At 40.9% G+C, this 14,420-nt stretch overlaps 1 protein-coding gene across 5 annotated transcripts in view; it reads right to left on the reverse strand.

Moving 5' to 3' along the window:
* The window catches only part of epb41l4a (erythrocyte membrane protein band 4.1 like 4A), a 299,725-nt gene extending 285,929 nt beyond the window's left edge, over positions 1–13,796 (reverse strand). For 4 of the 5 annotated variants that reach the window (XM_043710609.1, XM_043710582.1, XM_043710618.1 and 1 more), the window contains exons 1-2: positions 13,659–13,796; positions 12,271–12,693 (exon numbers count right to left, since the gene is read on the reverse strand). In XM_043710609.1, the coding sequence (XP_043566544.1) occupies positions 12,271–12,369 (99 nt within the window). In that variant the 5' untranslated portion in view covers positions 12,370–12,693; positions 13,659–13,796. Of the gene's footprint in view, positions 1–12,270; positions 12,694–12,939; positions 13,238–13,658 lie in introns of those variants that run through there. The other variant, XM_043710590.1, reaches the window with a different exon arrangement.
* Positions 13,797–14,420: the final 624 nt, after the last annotated feature.

Genomic DNA, 14,420 nt, shown 5'->3' on the forward strand with positions numbered 1-14,420 from the left:
TCCTGTTCCCTGGATGCTGCCTGACCTGCTGCGCTTTTCCAGCAACACATTTTCAGCTATAAAAATTGGTAAGCTTCTTTGTGAACATGTCGAATTCCTTTAGCCTCCTGAGGAAGTAGAGGCATTGTGCTTTCTTGAGCATCGCATTGATGTGGGTGGATGCAGATAGATTGTTGCCTGACCTGCTGCGCTGTTCCAGCAACACATTTTCAGCTATAAAAATTGGTAAGCTTCTTTGTGAACATGCCGAATTCCTTTAGCCTCCTGAGGAAGTAGAGGCATTGTGCTTTCTTGAGCATCGCATTGATGTGGGTGGATGCAGATAGATTGTTGGTGATCATCACTCCCAGGAACTTGATGTTCCAATCATCTCCATCTTAGTATCACTGATATAGACAGGGGCGTGTGCTCCATTCCACTTCCTGAGGTCAATGACCAGCTCCTTTGTTTTACTGACATTGATGGAGAAATTATTGCCTTTACACCATACTGCTAAGCACTCAATCTCTTTCCTGTATTCTGACTCGTCGCTGTATGAGATCTGACCTACAACGGTGCTGTCAGCAAACTTGTAAATAGAATTAAAGCAGAAATTGGCCACATAGTCGTGAGTATAACAAGAGTGTAGGTAGGAGGCTGAATACGCAGCCTTGCAGGGCATCGGTGTTGACGATTATGGTTATTGCCTATTCCCGATTCCAGTCTATGGGTCAGGAAGTCAAGGATCCAGTTATAGAAGGGGAGCAGAGGTCTTGGAATTTAGAGAAGAGTTTATTTGGAATTAAGGTGATGAATGTGAAGCTGTTGTCAATAAATAGGACCCTGACGCAGGTATCCTTGTTTTCCAGATGCTCCAGGAATGACTTTAGAGCCAAGGAGATGGTGCGTGCTGTGAACCTGTTGTGCCGTTAGGAAATTTGCAAAAAATCAAGTCAATCTGGTAGGCTGGAGTTGATGTGAGCCATGACTAACATCTCGAAGCACTAGATAATTATGGAGGTCAGAGTCACCGGGTGGTAGTCATTGAGGCATGCTGCATGATTTTTCTTTGGCACAAGGATAATTGAGTTTTTTTGAAGCAGGTGGGGACTTCAGATCGAAGTAAGGAGAGGTTAAAGATGTCTGTGATTACTCCCACCAGCTGGTCTGCACAGAATCTCAGTGCACAGCCAGGACTCCATAAGGGCCAGTTGCCTTCTGTGGGTTAACTCTCAAGAAGGCCTATCTGTGGCGGTGATTATGGGTACGGGTGCACCTGAGTCTGTGGGATAGATGGCATTGTTTCACTGACCTTCTGTTCAAAGTGAGCATAGAATGCATTGAGCTTGTACTAATGTTCGTGACTCTATTCGACTTCTCTTTGTAACTCATTATGTAATGTAAGCCCTGCCACAAACGATGGGTGGTTGGTCTGGGTCCCAAGTGGGGTAAAATAGTAGGGCTGGTGGTCACCAAGTAATTTCCTAGAATTCCTGCCCTTGGAATTGACTAGGTTTTTTGCTCCTTTCCCTAGATTATTGGCTGCTGGGGTGTGTACAGGACTTGGAGATGTTGGTGCTTAGCTTCACATGATAGTTGGAAAAGACTGCTCCATTGAGCCTATCAGTTCATCATGGGTGATTCTATGGGTAAATCTATTAGCAAGAAACAAATAGCAAGACATCTCGATAGAAATTGTCCCATTGGGCAGACACAGCATTGTTTATGAAAGGCAGGTCATGCTTAATTTATCTACTGGAATTCTATGAAGACATTACAAGCACGGTGGACAATGAGAACCCAGTAGATGCGATGTATCTAGATTTCCAAAAGGCATTTGACAAGGTGCTGTACAAAAGGCTGCTGCGTAAGATAAAGATGCAAGACGTTACGGGCAATGTATTAGCATGGATAGAGGACTGGTTAACTAACAGGAAGCAAAGAGTGGGGATAAATAAGTGTTTTTCTGGTTGGCAATTAGTGACTAGTGATGTACCTTACGAATCAGTGTTGGGACCGCAATTATTCAAAATTTGCATAGATGATTTGGAGTTGGGGACCACGTGTTGCGTTTCGAAGTTTGCGGATGACACAAAGAGTGGTAGAACAAAGTGTGCAGAGGACTGTGACACTTTGTAGAGGGACATAGGTAGTTTAAGTGAGTCGGCAAAGGTCTGGCAGATGGAGTACAATGTTAATAAATGAGAAGTCATCCATTTCGGTAGGAATAACAGTAAAACATTTGAATGGTAAAAAATTGCAGTGTGCAGATGTACAGAGGGATCTGGGTGTCCTTGTGCATGAATCACTAAAGGTTGGTTTGCAGATACAACAAGTAATTAAGAAGGCAAATGGAATTTGGTCTTTCATTGCTGAAGGGATTGAGTATAAAAGCAGAGAGGTTATGTTGCAGCTGTATTGGTGCTGGTGAGGTCACACCTGGAGTATTGCGTGCAATTTCTGCTTACTTGATAAAGGATGTACTGGCACTGGAGGGGATGCAGAGGGGTTGACGAGTTTGATTCTGGAGTTGAGAGGGTGTGTTTATGAGGAGACACTGAGTAGATTGGGATTATATTCATTGGAATTTAGAAGAAAGAAAGGGGACCTTATAGAAACATATAAAAGTATGAAGGGAGTAGATAAGGTAGAAGTAGAGAGAATGTTTCCACTGGCAAGTGAAACTAGGACAAGAGGGCCAAGCCTCAAAATTAGGGGGAGCAGACTTAGAACTGAACTGAGAAGGAACTTCTTCACCCAGAGGTTTGTGAATCTATGGAATTCCCGGCCCAGTGAATTGCTTGAGGCTTCCTCATTGAGTGCTTTGAAAGCTAAGATAGATAATTTTTTGAACAGTAAAGGAATTAAGGGTTTATGGTGAAAGGGTGGTTAAGTGGAGCTGAGGCCACGAAAAGATCAGCCATGATCTTATCGAATGGTAGAGCAGGCCAGATGGCCTACTCCGGCTCCTGGTTCTTATATTCTTATGTTCTTATGTTCTTATGGATGAGTGCAAGTCAGGTAAGAAACCAAGCTGAAAGGCTAGTTAAATGATTTGCCAGCATCCACTAGCTTCTGCTGTGAATCAAAGTCAAATAAACAGTCTCATGCTTATCTTAACGTCAGTACCAGATCATCAAACACTAACTTTACACTTACATTATATTAAGTTGATTTGACTTGCAAGTCTCACTTCAAGTTAAGCCAATGCATATGCAAGTCAAAATATCAAATAGCAACAATACTTTATGTTCAATTCATGGCTTTTTAAACAAAATATAGTTAAGCAAGTGTCTTCTAGGTGCATTTCCACCCCAATGCATTATATTGTGTCAGGACTTTGAATGTATCTCTTCTCCTGTTGGAGCAATACCATGAGGGGATGCGAGCTGATAAATACACTCCCATTAACTGCACATTTCATTCATGCTTATCTTCCTCTCCTACCATTCATCACAAACACAATGCCAAGCATTCTTGACCTGGAAATCAGTTAAGATCCAGAAGTTGCAACTTTGAATGTGGGCACTGGCAAAAAGCAGGCAGACATACACCACAATGGGAAAGTGAGCCTTTAGATGTAGTCAATCCACTTCACACCTCCAAATTTTAAAGTTGTGTCTATTACCCCGGATTTTTGCATGGGCTCTGGAATGACCCAAATGCAACCAGCCCATATGGAACTCTGTCTAGAAACTTTGTTTTCCCACCTTTGGTTGGACTCCCTGCACATTTGATGAGCCACAAAAGGTGTGTGTGTGGAGCACAGGTGGGATGGTGAGCTGATCAAAAGATCCACCATATTTCTCCAACACTATACTGCAACTCTGAATTCAGTTTAAAGCAAACCTTCCAAAAAGCTTCCCACCCCCCACACCTTAGATTGTCCATCTCACTCCCATGTCCCCTCAAATCCCATGCTCCCCATGTCAGTTCATACTGGACTCACTGGATGAGTACAATCGGAATTATTTTAAACCACTGGAATTAAATTAAATGTTTAAAAACCTGATAAAACTGTGACTTAAATGCAACTATCAGCAGGAGGTTTTGTTGCCGATGTTTAACATGAAGCCACAAGGGATCCGAAATAAATGTTGAAGACTCCCAGGGTAACTCCCTCCTGGCTGTATATCACAGTGCAGGGAGTTCTGCTGGGTCTGTCCTGCGGGTGAGACAGGACATATCCGAGGATGGTGATGATAATGTCTGGGACATTGTGTGTTAGGTATGATTTTGTGAGTATGACAATGTCAGGCTGTTGCTTGACTAGTCTGGGAGACAGCTCTCCCAATTTTGACAATGGCCCCCAGATGTTAGTAAGGAGGACTGTGCAGAGTTGTTCGGGCTGTGTTTACCATTGCGGTTTCTGGTGCCTTGGGAAATGCCATGTGGTCTGCCCGGTTTATTCCTTTTTTATCAGACTTTTTAGTGAATGCTTACATCTGAGTGCCTTGTTCAGACATTTCAGAGGGCAGTTAAGAGTCAAACACATTGCTGAGTCTGTAGGCACATGTAGGCCAGACTAGATAAGGCTGTCCAATTCCTTCCCTAAAGAACAAGTGAACCAGATGAATTTTTCCAATAATCAACAGTTAAGTGGTCATGAGACTCTCAACTCCAGATTTTTACTGAAATTAAATTCCATCATTTGCCATGTGGGATTTGAACCTGGTTTCTCAAGTGAACGTCTAGCAATAATATCCCAGAGGCAACTCTTTATCTGGTTGTAAATAGTTGAAGCCACTGCTGCTTACTGCATTTAGTACCTTTCTCCAGTGTTGTAAAACTCATTTCCAAGATGTAAGCGTCACTGGCAAAGCCAACCAGCATGGAGAAGGTGGTGGTGAACTGCCTTCTTGAACTGCTGCAATGCATTTGGTGTCAGGATGCCCACCGCAATATTGGCTAGTTCCAGGATTCTGAACCAGCAACAGTGAAGAATAGTGAGAAAGCTCCATGTCAGACTAGGGCTACAGTTAATGCATGAGTCAGTGTTGTTATGATGACAGGTTTCCTTTCTTCATTGGGTTATACTGAGAGTTAGACAGATTTTATCAATTACATATACCGACTTGCAAATCTAGATAAGGCCAGTCCTCCTTCAAGACTCCGCTGCTATTTGAAAAGATCATTACTGATTTGAATTTGCTGCCAGGCTACAAATGCAGAGTCCAATCTCACAATTTTCTCACAATCCAGATTGTTTGTTCATCCCCATACCTAGTCATACCAGGCACATTCCACAACAGCCAACAATGTAGATGGGAGTAGACTGGTTCAGAGATATTTGGTGAAGCAACAAAAGAAACCAGCTTCTGTATTGAGATATATAACAATTTCATTCTGACCACTATTGGCTAAAATCTCTATTTAAGGAGATATCATTAATATTCAAATTGAAAGAACCTGAGGCACAGGTCCAATATCATCATCGTGTTTAGGTGGATTCAGCTTCTCTCCCTGTCTATCCAGCATTAGCAGTGCCTCAGACTTCTCAGATGTGGAACCATTTATCTTCGGTGACTAAGTTGGACCTTCCTCTTTGTCACTGGAATTCAGCTTCTCACAAACAGTGACCTCACGCTCATCGCAATGAAGCTCATTCAACAAATCTTCATTACAGAAAGGTACCTGGTCTATAATCATTTTGAAGATTCCTTGGGAGACCACATGAAACAAAACTGCCACGTTTCTTGCCATATTCCATGTCATTCAGGCCTCTATAAGATTCCACCTTTTGTCATCTTTTCTCTTTGAATAATAATTACCACTAACAATTCTACTTATCCCTCCACAATCCCAATACCTATTTTCTCTGAAAAGTGAAACTAAATACTTCTGCCTTTTCCTCACTTTATAATATCAGTTTGTCTTTCCCATTACTCAGCTTGATGGACACTTAGCTTAAGGAAAATTTTTTTTGAACTATCCTTCATTCTTTTCTTAATTTTTATTTATACCTTTTTAATCTCTCATTGCCTATTCCCTTATATCTTTTAAAATACAATAAATGATAAAACAAACACATGATTATTAAATTGGCATTATGAAAGATTTGCCACTTATATTTAAAGTCAATATTCCCCAAAGTCTGTGAGATTTAGATAGAAGTATCTGGATGCATTAAAAGTAACTTCTCTTTTCAAAGTGCATGACAGCAGAAAGTTCAAGTAAACCTAACATATGGCATATTTTCCCAAAACATGACCAGCCCCAATGACTTCATTGAGCAGAATAGACAAACTGAAGGAAACTCAACAGAAGGCTCAATCCAGAAATTGAGAATAAGCAAAGAAAATAAGTTGTCACATCTGTTTCTGTTCCTTCAGCCATGCAGTCTGAGTTGAGCAGTTTCTACTAATGTCTGCCATTTGTGATGAAGACCGTGACTTCAGGCTGATCGTGTGCTGCTGGTGATTCAAGATCAGACAAACTCTTTCGGAGAGGAGCTGAAATTCCCTTGAAGAACGTAGGAGCAGGAGTAAGCCACTCAGTCCATGATTCTGGATTAGTGGTGCTGGAAGAGCACAGCAGTTCAGGCAGCATCCGAGGAGCAGTAAAACCGATGTTTCGGGCAAAAGCTTTTTTACTCCATGAGCCTGGTCTGCCATTCAATGAGATCATGGCTGATCTGTGGCTCAATTCCAGATACCTACCTTTGGCCCAAACCCCTTAAGACACCATTTGAAGGACTTGGTAACTCAGTATGATCTTTAAAATCTGAATGAACCGCTGAGTTAATTTGTAAGATCGGTCTTAGTTGTATCTGCCATCTAATGTGCAATATAGAGCTGAAATTCCATGCAATTTGCTTGTTATATTAATTCATGTCAAATCTGAGTGTTGGCAAATAGGATCGATACCATTTTGCAGTTGTAGATCCATTAAAGCTTGGTTGATGATCTCAGCTGTTTAATATAGAGAGCTGAAATTGAGGCTAGGTCCAACTGCTGAGAATAGCCAAGCGTAGAATCAAATTAAGAACTAAGTAATTAAAATAGAGTCTAGGGTCATTTTGTGTGGTAACTGCATGATGGACAGACCTTATTGTGGTTCACAGTGACTACATCTGTAGCAAGTGTTGCTTTCTTCTGGAACTCTAGCTCAGAGTTGATGAGATGGAGCCTGAGCTTTAAACACTGTGACACATCAGGAGTGGGTGAATTACCAGGATGCTAGGTTTCAGGAGGCAGTAACACCCATTAAATTAACTACCTTTAATTCAATCAGTGGTCAGGAACAGGAAGATATAACTGTGATTGAGGCTGGGAGATGGATCCAGGAGATGGTGCTGAAGGAGCCTCAGCCCTTGAGCATGTCTAACAGGTTTGAGATTCTTGCCTCCTATGCAGACGAGAGTGAGCAAATTGACCATAAAACTGTGGTATAAGGAGCCATTCAAGAACAGGGAGAAAAGAGAGATGTAGTTGTAATCAGGGGTTGTATAGTCAGAGGAATAGACTCTGTTCACTGTGACCAGGATTGAGAGTTTTGAAGGCTATGTTGTCTGCCTGGTGCCCAGGTTCAGGATATCTCCTCAGGGCTGCAGAGGAACTTGGAATGGGAGAAAAAAGATCCAGTTATCATGGTCCACGTAGGTACCAACGGTATAAGTAGAAAGAAGTTCTGCTGAGGGAATATGCTAAATTAAAAAGCAGAATCAAACGGTAATAATATCCACATTATTGCCTGAGCCATAAGCATATTGCCATCAAGATTAAAGAGGTAAATACATGGCTCGAAGATTGGTGTGTGATTGGTTTGAATCATGGGGCATTGGCACCAGTACTAGGAGAAGAAGGGAGCTGTTCCACTAGGATGGGCTCCAACTGAATCATGGTGGGACCAGAGTACCGGTGAACCACATAACGAGGGCTGTGGATGGAGGTAGATTTCAGTTCAGTTGCATGGAAAATTATAGACAAAGTTACGGTGGAGAGAATTGCTCAGCAGAGGTTATTAAAGTTTCTAGAACAAATAATAGGACATAATATGGAAAAAGTCAAGAATCTAATCAGGCACAGAAGATAAGGGGACAACTATGAGAAAGGGGGAAATCAACAAAGGACTGAAAGCTAAGTGTGTTTGTAGTGCAGATTGAAATTGGAATGTATGATGTTGTGGGTAGCATAGATGGTGCTCCAAGGAGATTATGGTTAAGAACTAAAGATCCAAGGACAGACTTCCTATCGAATGGACGGGCAGATGAGCATAGGGGCCATACTTGTTAGTAAAATATGAGTTAATTCATAACAAAAAGTAATTATAGAGTTAGAAGGTGTAGATTATGTGTACGTTGAGTTGAGGAACTGCAAAGGATAAACAATCCTGATACAGTTCTGAAGAAGCCCCACCGGACCCCAAAATGTTAACTCTGCATTTTCTTCACAGATGCTGCCAGACCTGCTGAGCTTTTCCTGCAACTTCAGGAAGTTGGGGAGAAAGTAAATCTGGAGATAGAAAAGGCATGTAAGAAAGGCACTATTACAATAATCACATAGGACTTCAATATGCAGGTGGACCGGGAAAATCTGGTTGGTAGCAGATCTCAAGAAAAGTAATTTGTGAATGTCTGGAGATGGTTTTTTGGAGTAGGTTGTGGTAGAGCCCACTCTTCCAGAGAAGAGCTGAAATTCCTTATGAAGAACACAGGAGCAGGAGTAGGCCACTCAGTTTGTGAGTCTGGTCTGCAATTCAATGAGATCATGGCTGATCTGTGGCTTAATTCCAGATACCTGCCTTTGGCCCAAATCCCTTAAGACACAAGCCAACAGCTGATTCCAGATTGGGTGATGTATAATGAGGCAGACTTGATTAGGGAACCTAAGGTGAAAGAACTCTGGGGGTTGCAGGGGAGTGGGGTAGTGACAATAATATGATAGAATTCACCCTGCTGGAATCAGATGTAACATGATATTATAACTAAGTAAAGGTCATCTACAAAGACATGAGGGAGGAGCTGGCCAGAGTTGACTGGACATGAAACCTAGCAGGAAAGATGGAGGAGCAGGATTTTCAAGGGTTAATTTGGCAGGCACAGCAGAAATTCATCCAAAGGAAGAAGAAACATGCTAAGGGGAGGATGAGGTAAACATGACTGACAAGGGAAGTCAGAGACAGGATAAAAGCAAAAGAAAAAAAGTGTACAATATGGTGAAGATAAGTAGGAAGCCTTTAAAAGCCAGCAGGGGATAACTAAAATAGCAATGGGGGGGAAGGGAAGAAGATGAAATGATAATAAGATATCTAGTAATATAAAAAGAAGATTGCAAGAGTTTCCTTTAGGTATCTAAAGAGTAAGAGAGGCAAGAGTGGACATTGGATTGCTGGAAAATGAGGCTGGAGAAGTCATAACGGGGAACAAAAATGTGGTGGAGGAACCAAATCAGTTTCTGAATCAGAAGATACATGCAACATATGGGAACTTCAAGAGAGTTGGGGCAGAGGTCAGTGTCATGGCCATCACTAAGGAGTGAATGCTGGGTAAGCAGAAAGGTCTGAAGATGGATGAATCACCCAGACAATATAGACTACACTGCAGGCTTCAGAAGGAGACAGCTGAGGATATTGTATAATCATTGGTGGTGATATTTCAGGAATCACTGGTGTCAGGGAGGATCCCAGAAGACTGGAAAATGCCAAATGTAACACCCCTATTTAAGAAGAGAGGGAAACAGAAGACAGGAAACTTTAGGCCAATTAGCCTGACCTCGTTTATTAGTAAAATGTTAGAATCCATTATTAAGGATGAGATTGCGAAGTACTTGGTCTTATGGGGAGTCAAAACCAAGGCATATAATCTCAAGATCAGGGATAGGCCATCTAAAAACATTGTGGCGACTCTTTGGAATTCTTTACCCCAGAGGGCTGTGGAGATGTGGAAGCTCAATCATTGAGCAGGTCTATACAATAGATTTCTGGAGACTAATGACATCAAGAGATGTGGAGACAGTGTAGGAAAGTGGCATTGAGGTAGACAATCAGCCATGTTCTAATTAAATGGCAGAACACATTCAAAAGGCTGTATGGCCTACTCCTGTTTCAATTTCCTGAATAACATTCTATATAACATAGAATAAACACAATATCTCAATATTACAGAACAGTCACAGAGAAAGCAAACCAATCTAGTGAACATAATTATCAACCACACCAGATTACTGTAAGATCAGTCAGCCTTGAATGCTAATATTTGAGATTATACACCCCTTTGACACAGTGGAAAAATTGCCTGTTGAACACCTCACTACTTCCTCTTGACTGGCAATAATCTGTGCTTTCAGATCTTAACAACAAGTGAGAATGATAAAATTGACATTGACAAAGGAGTATGTTAAAAATATATATCACAGACAGAAGTAGTTACAAGTCACCAACATATTTCATTACCCTTTCAAAGTTTATATAGAGCTCTATATACATTTTCTTTTCTTACCCCTCCCCCCATTCTTTCCTTGAACTCGCATAATTTTCTGCTTTCTGCAATGACTAACCTAGTTAAAACCTAGATTCCAGTTTTTTTTCAAAATCAACACAGAAATCAAATGAATCAAATGTAAATTTACAGGAGAAAATTCCCACAATCTCAAGAAATTGTCTCATTGTGGAACAATGAATTTAAATGTACCGAAGAGCAAGGTAGGAATACAGAGTCGAGAGTGTGGGGCTGGAAAAGCACAGCAGGTCAGGCAGCATCCGAGGAACAGGAGAATCGACATTTCGTATGCCCAAAACATTGATTCTCCTGCTCCTCAAATGCTGCCTGACCTGCTGTATATTTTCAGCCCCACACTCTCAACTCTGACCTCCAGCATCTGTAGCTCTCATTTCTTCCAAGGTAGGAATACAGTCAACTATATCATAAAGAAACACAACATTATAAATTTTTTTCCTCTATTTAAATAGAAATGTTTTCTCATTAAACAAAATGAAAACAGAATTATATTTGGAAGGACATGTTCTTGAAATTTATGCTCCTGACATTTAGCCTCATTTTACAAAATACAGATCAAAGAACTGGGCATTAAAGTGCCCAAATGGCACCCATCCTAGATTTCTAGATCAATCCCTATTACTGGAAACTGTGGGCATTGTAAATTAGATACTATACAATAATCTACACACTATGTTTTTCAACTCATTCTCTGATTGATCTCCTTTTTCTGGTACAAGTATATTTCTCATTAGAATGCTGACAAACATAATTTCTACTTCTTTTTGTCACACAAATTAAATGTTGATTGTTTTATTCCAATGGGAGAAAACAAATTGCCGACTAGTATTGATTGAATGTTTTCTCTTTTCAAAATATTGCTCTTGTAATTGTCCATGCTCATCCAAGTTGAAACAAATTAAATCAATAAACCAATGTTGCACTTCCTGGTATAGTATTGTAACATTGTAAAAGAATTTCTAGACCACATCAAGTAATTCCCAATCAACGCAATTTTCAAATGATGCAATATTGATTGCAAATATTAGTAAATGGCACAAAATAGCACTTTGTTTTAACTGGTGTCCAGAGTCACTGCAAAAATCTTACACCAGATGAAACAAGTCTGTATTAAGGCTACTGGAGAGTGTGAAATCTAATGGCATTGGAGTTGAAAATTGTCATCATCATAGTAACTCTGTCATCATATTTATTGTCTGTTGTTTGGAGAAGACATGAGAGAGATCAACTATCTCAGATCAATTACTTGTTTACACTCCAATACTTTGATCATGTTAATATATTTGCATAAACTCCACTGCCAAAGGGATAGTTTTTTTTTATATGTACCTATGTTTTAACAGTAATTGGAAAGGTTACCACACAACCAATTCAATGCTAAGTACTATAGTATAGTAATCATCTAGTGGTTCTTACTGCAATGTTGACAGTGTCAATGTAACTCATGGAGATGTAATTGTTGTCAATCACTGCACACTTTGGGAAGCAACACAATGGAGTGAAACATCAATAAATTAATGCCCAGTATGGACTCTGGTCAAGGCCAATTGGTATCAAAACTTTTTTTGATTTCAAGTCCTTGTCTTTGGATGTGAAATGTTTTATCCCAGACCCAGATCCCTAATGAATGAAAAGATAACATGACATTGGTTTAAATCCAAGTTCAGCAAACCTAGCATAGCGTGCTTAAATACATACACGACTGTTACAAAAACTGTTAACCATCAGCAAAAGGAATATAGAAGGAAATAACAACAACATAAATCAAACTGTATGCATTCACATGTCGGTGTAAATCAGCAGGTGCCTTAATGGCTGGGCTCGGATCAACTTACTTTGATTCCTTGTTGTTGGGTAGTTAGGGTGAGCTTGGTCTCGTCTAAAAGCAAAACTTCGCAATAAAATTCTTCCTGTGCAGCACAGAAGCAACCCATCGCTGCATGTAGAGCTAGGAGAAGATTACGATAGACTTGAAGTAAAATAACAGCCCAGTTTCAGCGAAATATTGTCCAGCTTGAACTTTAGTTAGTCAAACACATGGGCTGATGCCATTACACAGTTCCAGTTACTCGGAGCGTGATAAATCAAACTGTATCAGCTGGTCATATGAATCTCCGCCTCCTGAATCCATTTTTTTCCTCCCCCCGGACGAAATCGCCACTGAGATATAGAATGGAAACTGTTACATCCTTGAAATAAAATGTAATTCGAATTATCCCGCTGATCAGTTTCGGCGAGTTGGTTGTTGGAGGTGAAATCTGGGAGAGGAACAATAGAGACAGAATTTCAATAATACTACACGTAACAACTCGCACTTTAGTACTATTGAGCTTTCATAAATAATATTAAACCCAAAATAAATTTTTGTCCCTGTAATTAGTTCGAAATTGTGAAAAAGTGAACAGTTACTTTTAAATTCATGACTCCACAGGCTCCTTTCATTGAAATGAAGCGTACGCTCAAATGAAAAAGACTGCAGCTAAATAAGTGTGAGCTATACTCACCAACAGTTAATGGACTAATCGCTGGTTATAACCTATTATGGGATGTGTATGATACCCTGGTACGGGTTAGGTGTACTCCTCACAGACCTGATTCTAACCCAGGCGTCCCACACATTGAGGATCTGTGATCTCTCAAACATTCAGCTGCATTCTTTACGATCTCGTCTTTTACTTTCTTCAGTCCAAATGCGGTGTTACACACGCAAGCAGCGAGGGGAGAAGCCGCTGATCGGTAACACCATCGCTGGGTGTGAAGCTCGAAGCAACGAACCTCCCACTGTCTGGATCAGACTGGGTTACACAGCTCCCTTTCCTCTCTCTCTCTCTCGTTATGTGTGACAGTTCCCGTCTCTCTCTCTCTCTCTGGGTCACAGAGCTCCCCTCTTTCTCAATGGAACGGTGTAGCGCAGTCTTTTTCTCAATTACTCTCTGTGGGTTACACAACTCTCTATTTTCCAGTGTCTGTGATCAAAGCTCCTCTCTCTCTCGCTGGGTTACACGGTTTCTCAGTCTCTCTCGCTCAATGAATTATAGTTTCTCTTCCTATCTCTCGGTTGCACAGCTCCTCTCCCTCCCTCCGGGTCACAAAAGGTCCTGTCTCTCTCTTTATGCTTTACAAAGGTTCTCTCTCTCTGTCTGGGTTACACTGTTCCTTTCTTTCACTTTTCACATGTTTACAAATGATCTATTCCTTCCCTCTCTGGACCGATCCCGCTTACCGGAGTCTGTCGTCTCGCTATTCCTGTTCCTGCTCCAGGCCGCCGTTTTCTCTTCTCCCGACACCGGCTTTAAGCTCCGGTGCTGCTCCGGTAACCGAGGAGACGCCGCCGCCCGTTCACCAGAGCGTGCGCGCTCCCGCCCCCCTCCTTGCAGCCTGGAACTTGTAGTCTCAGTTGGACAAAAGGTTTCCTAGCAGTCATCAATTATCAGTCCATTATTATCTTAACGTTGAGTTTATAAGTAACCAAGGAGTTGTCCCCTTAGTTTTTCAATATTAATTCAAGGAAAGCTGCCTCCAGTTTGAAACTGTGGTCAAATGCTTTACATTTTCACTGACCCCATTCCCAGAAACCATCAAATTCTGCTTGATCTGAAGCGGGATTTTCTTAATATGTCGAGTTTGAGACCTTCTTTCTTCCCACCTTAAAAAAAAGCAGCAAATAATAACCAACAGTTCAGCATGTCTCATTATAAGCTACTGACATGATCAAGATATATGGGTTTTGTAACTTAACCTGCCAATTTAATTTATATTCAGCATTGCTTCTCTGTAGTGGACAAAATTAGACATATTCGTTTCAATACTGGAACGGCGGGATCGAAATTTGCAAAAATAACAACAAAATCGTTGATGCATTTCTAGAGATTCCGGATATATTGTACCGAACATACTGAACTTTTACATTAAACTATCATTTAGCAATTGATGGATTAGGTCTACAGCAGTTCGCTACTTAAATTAAAGATTAGGATGTGGGACC

This window comes from Chiloscyllium plagiosum, chromosome 2, assembly GCF_004010195.1.
Source record: "Chiloscyllium plagiosum isolate BGI_BamShark_2017 chromosome 2, ASM401019v2, whole genome shotgun sequence".
Classification (NCBI taxonomy): Eukaryota; Metazoa; Chordata; class Chondrichthyes; order Orectolobiformes; family Hemiscylliidae; genus Chiloscyllium; species Chiloscyllium plagiosum.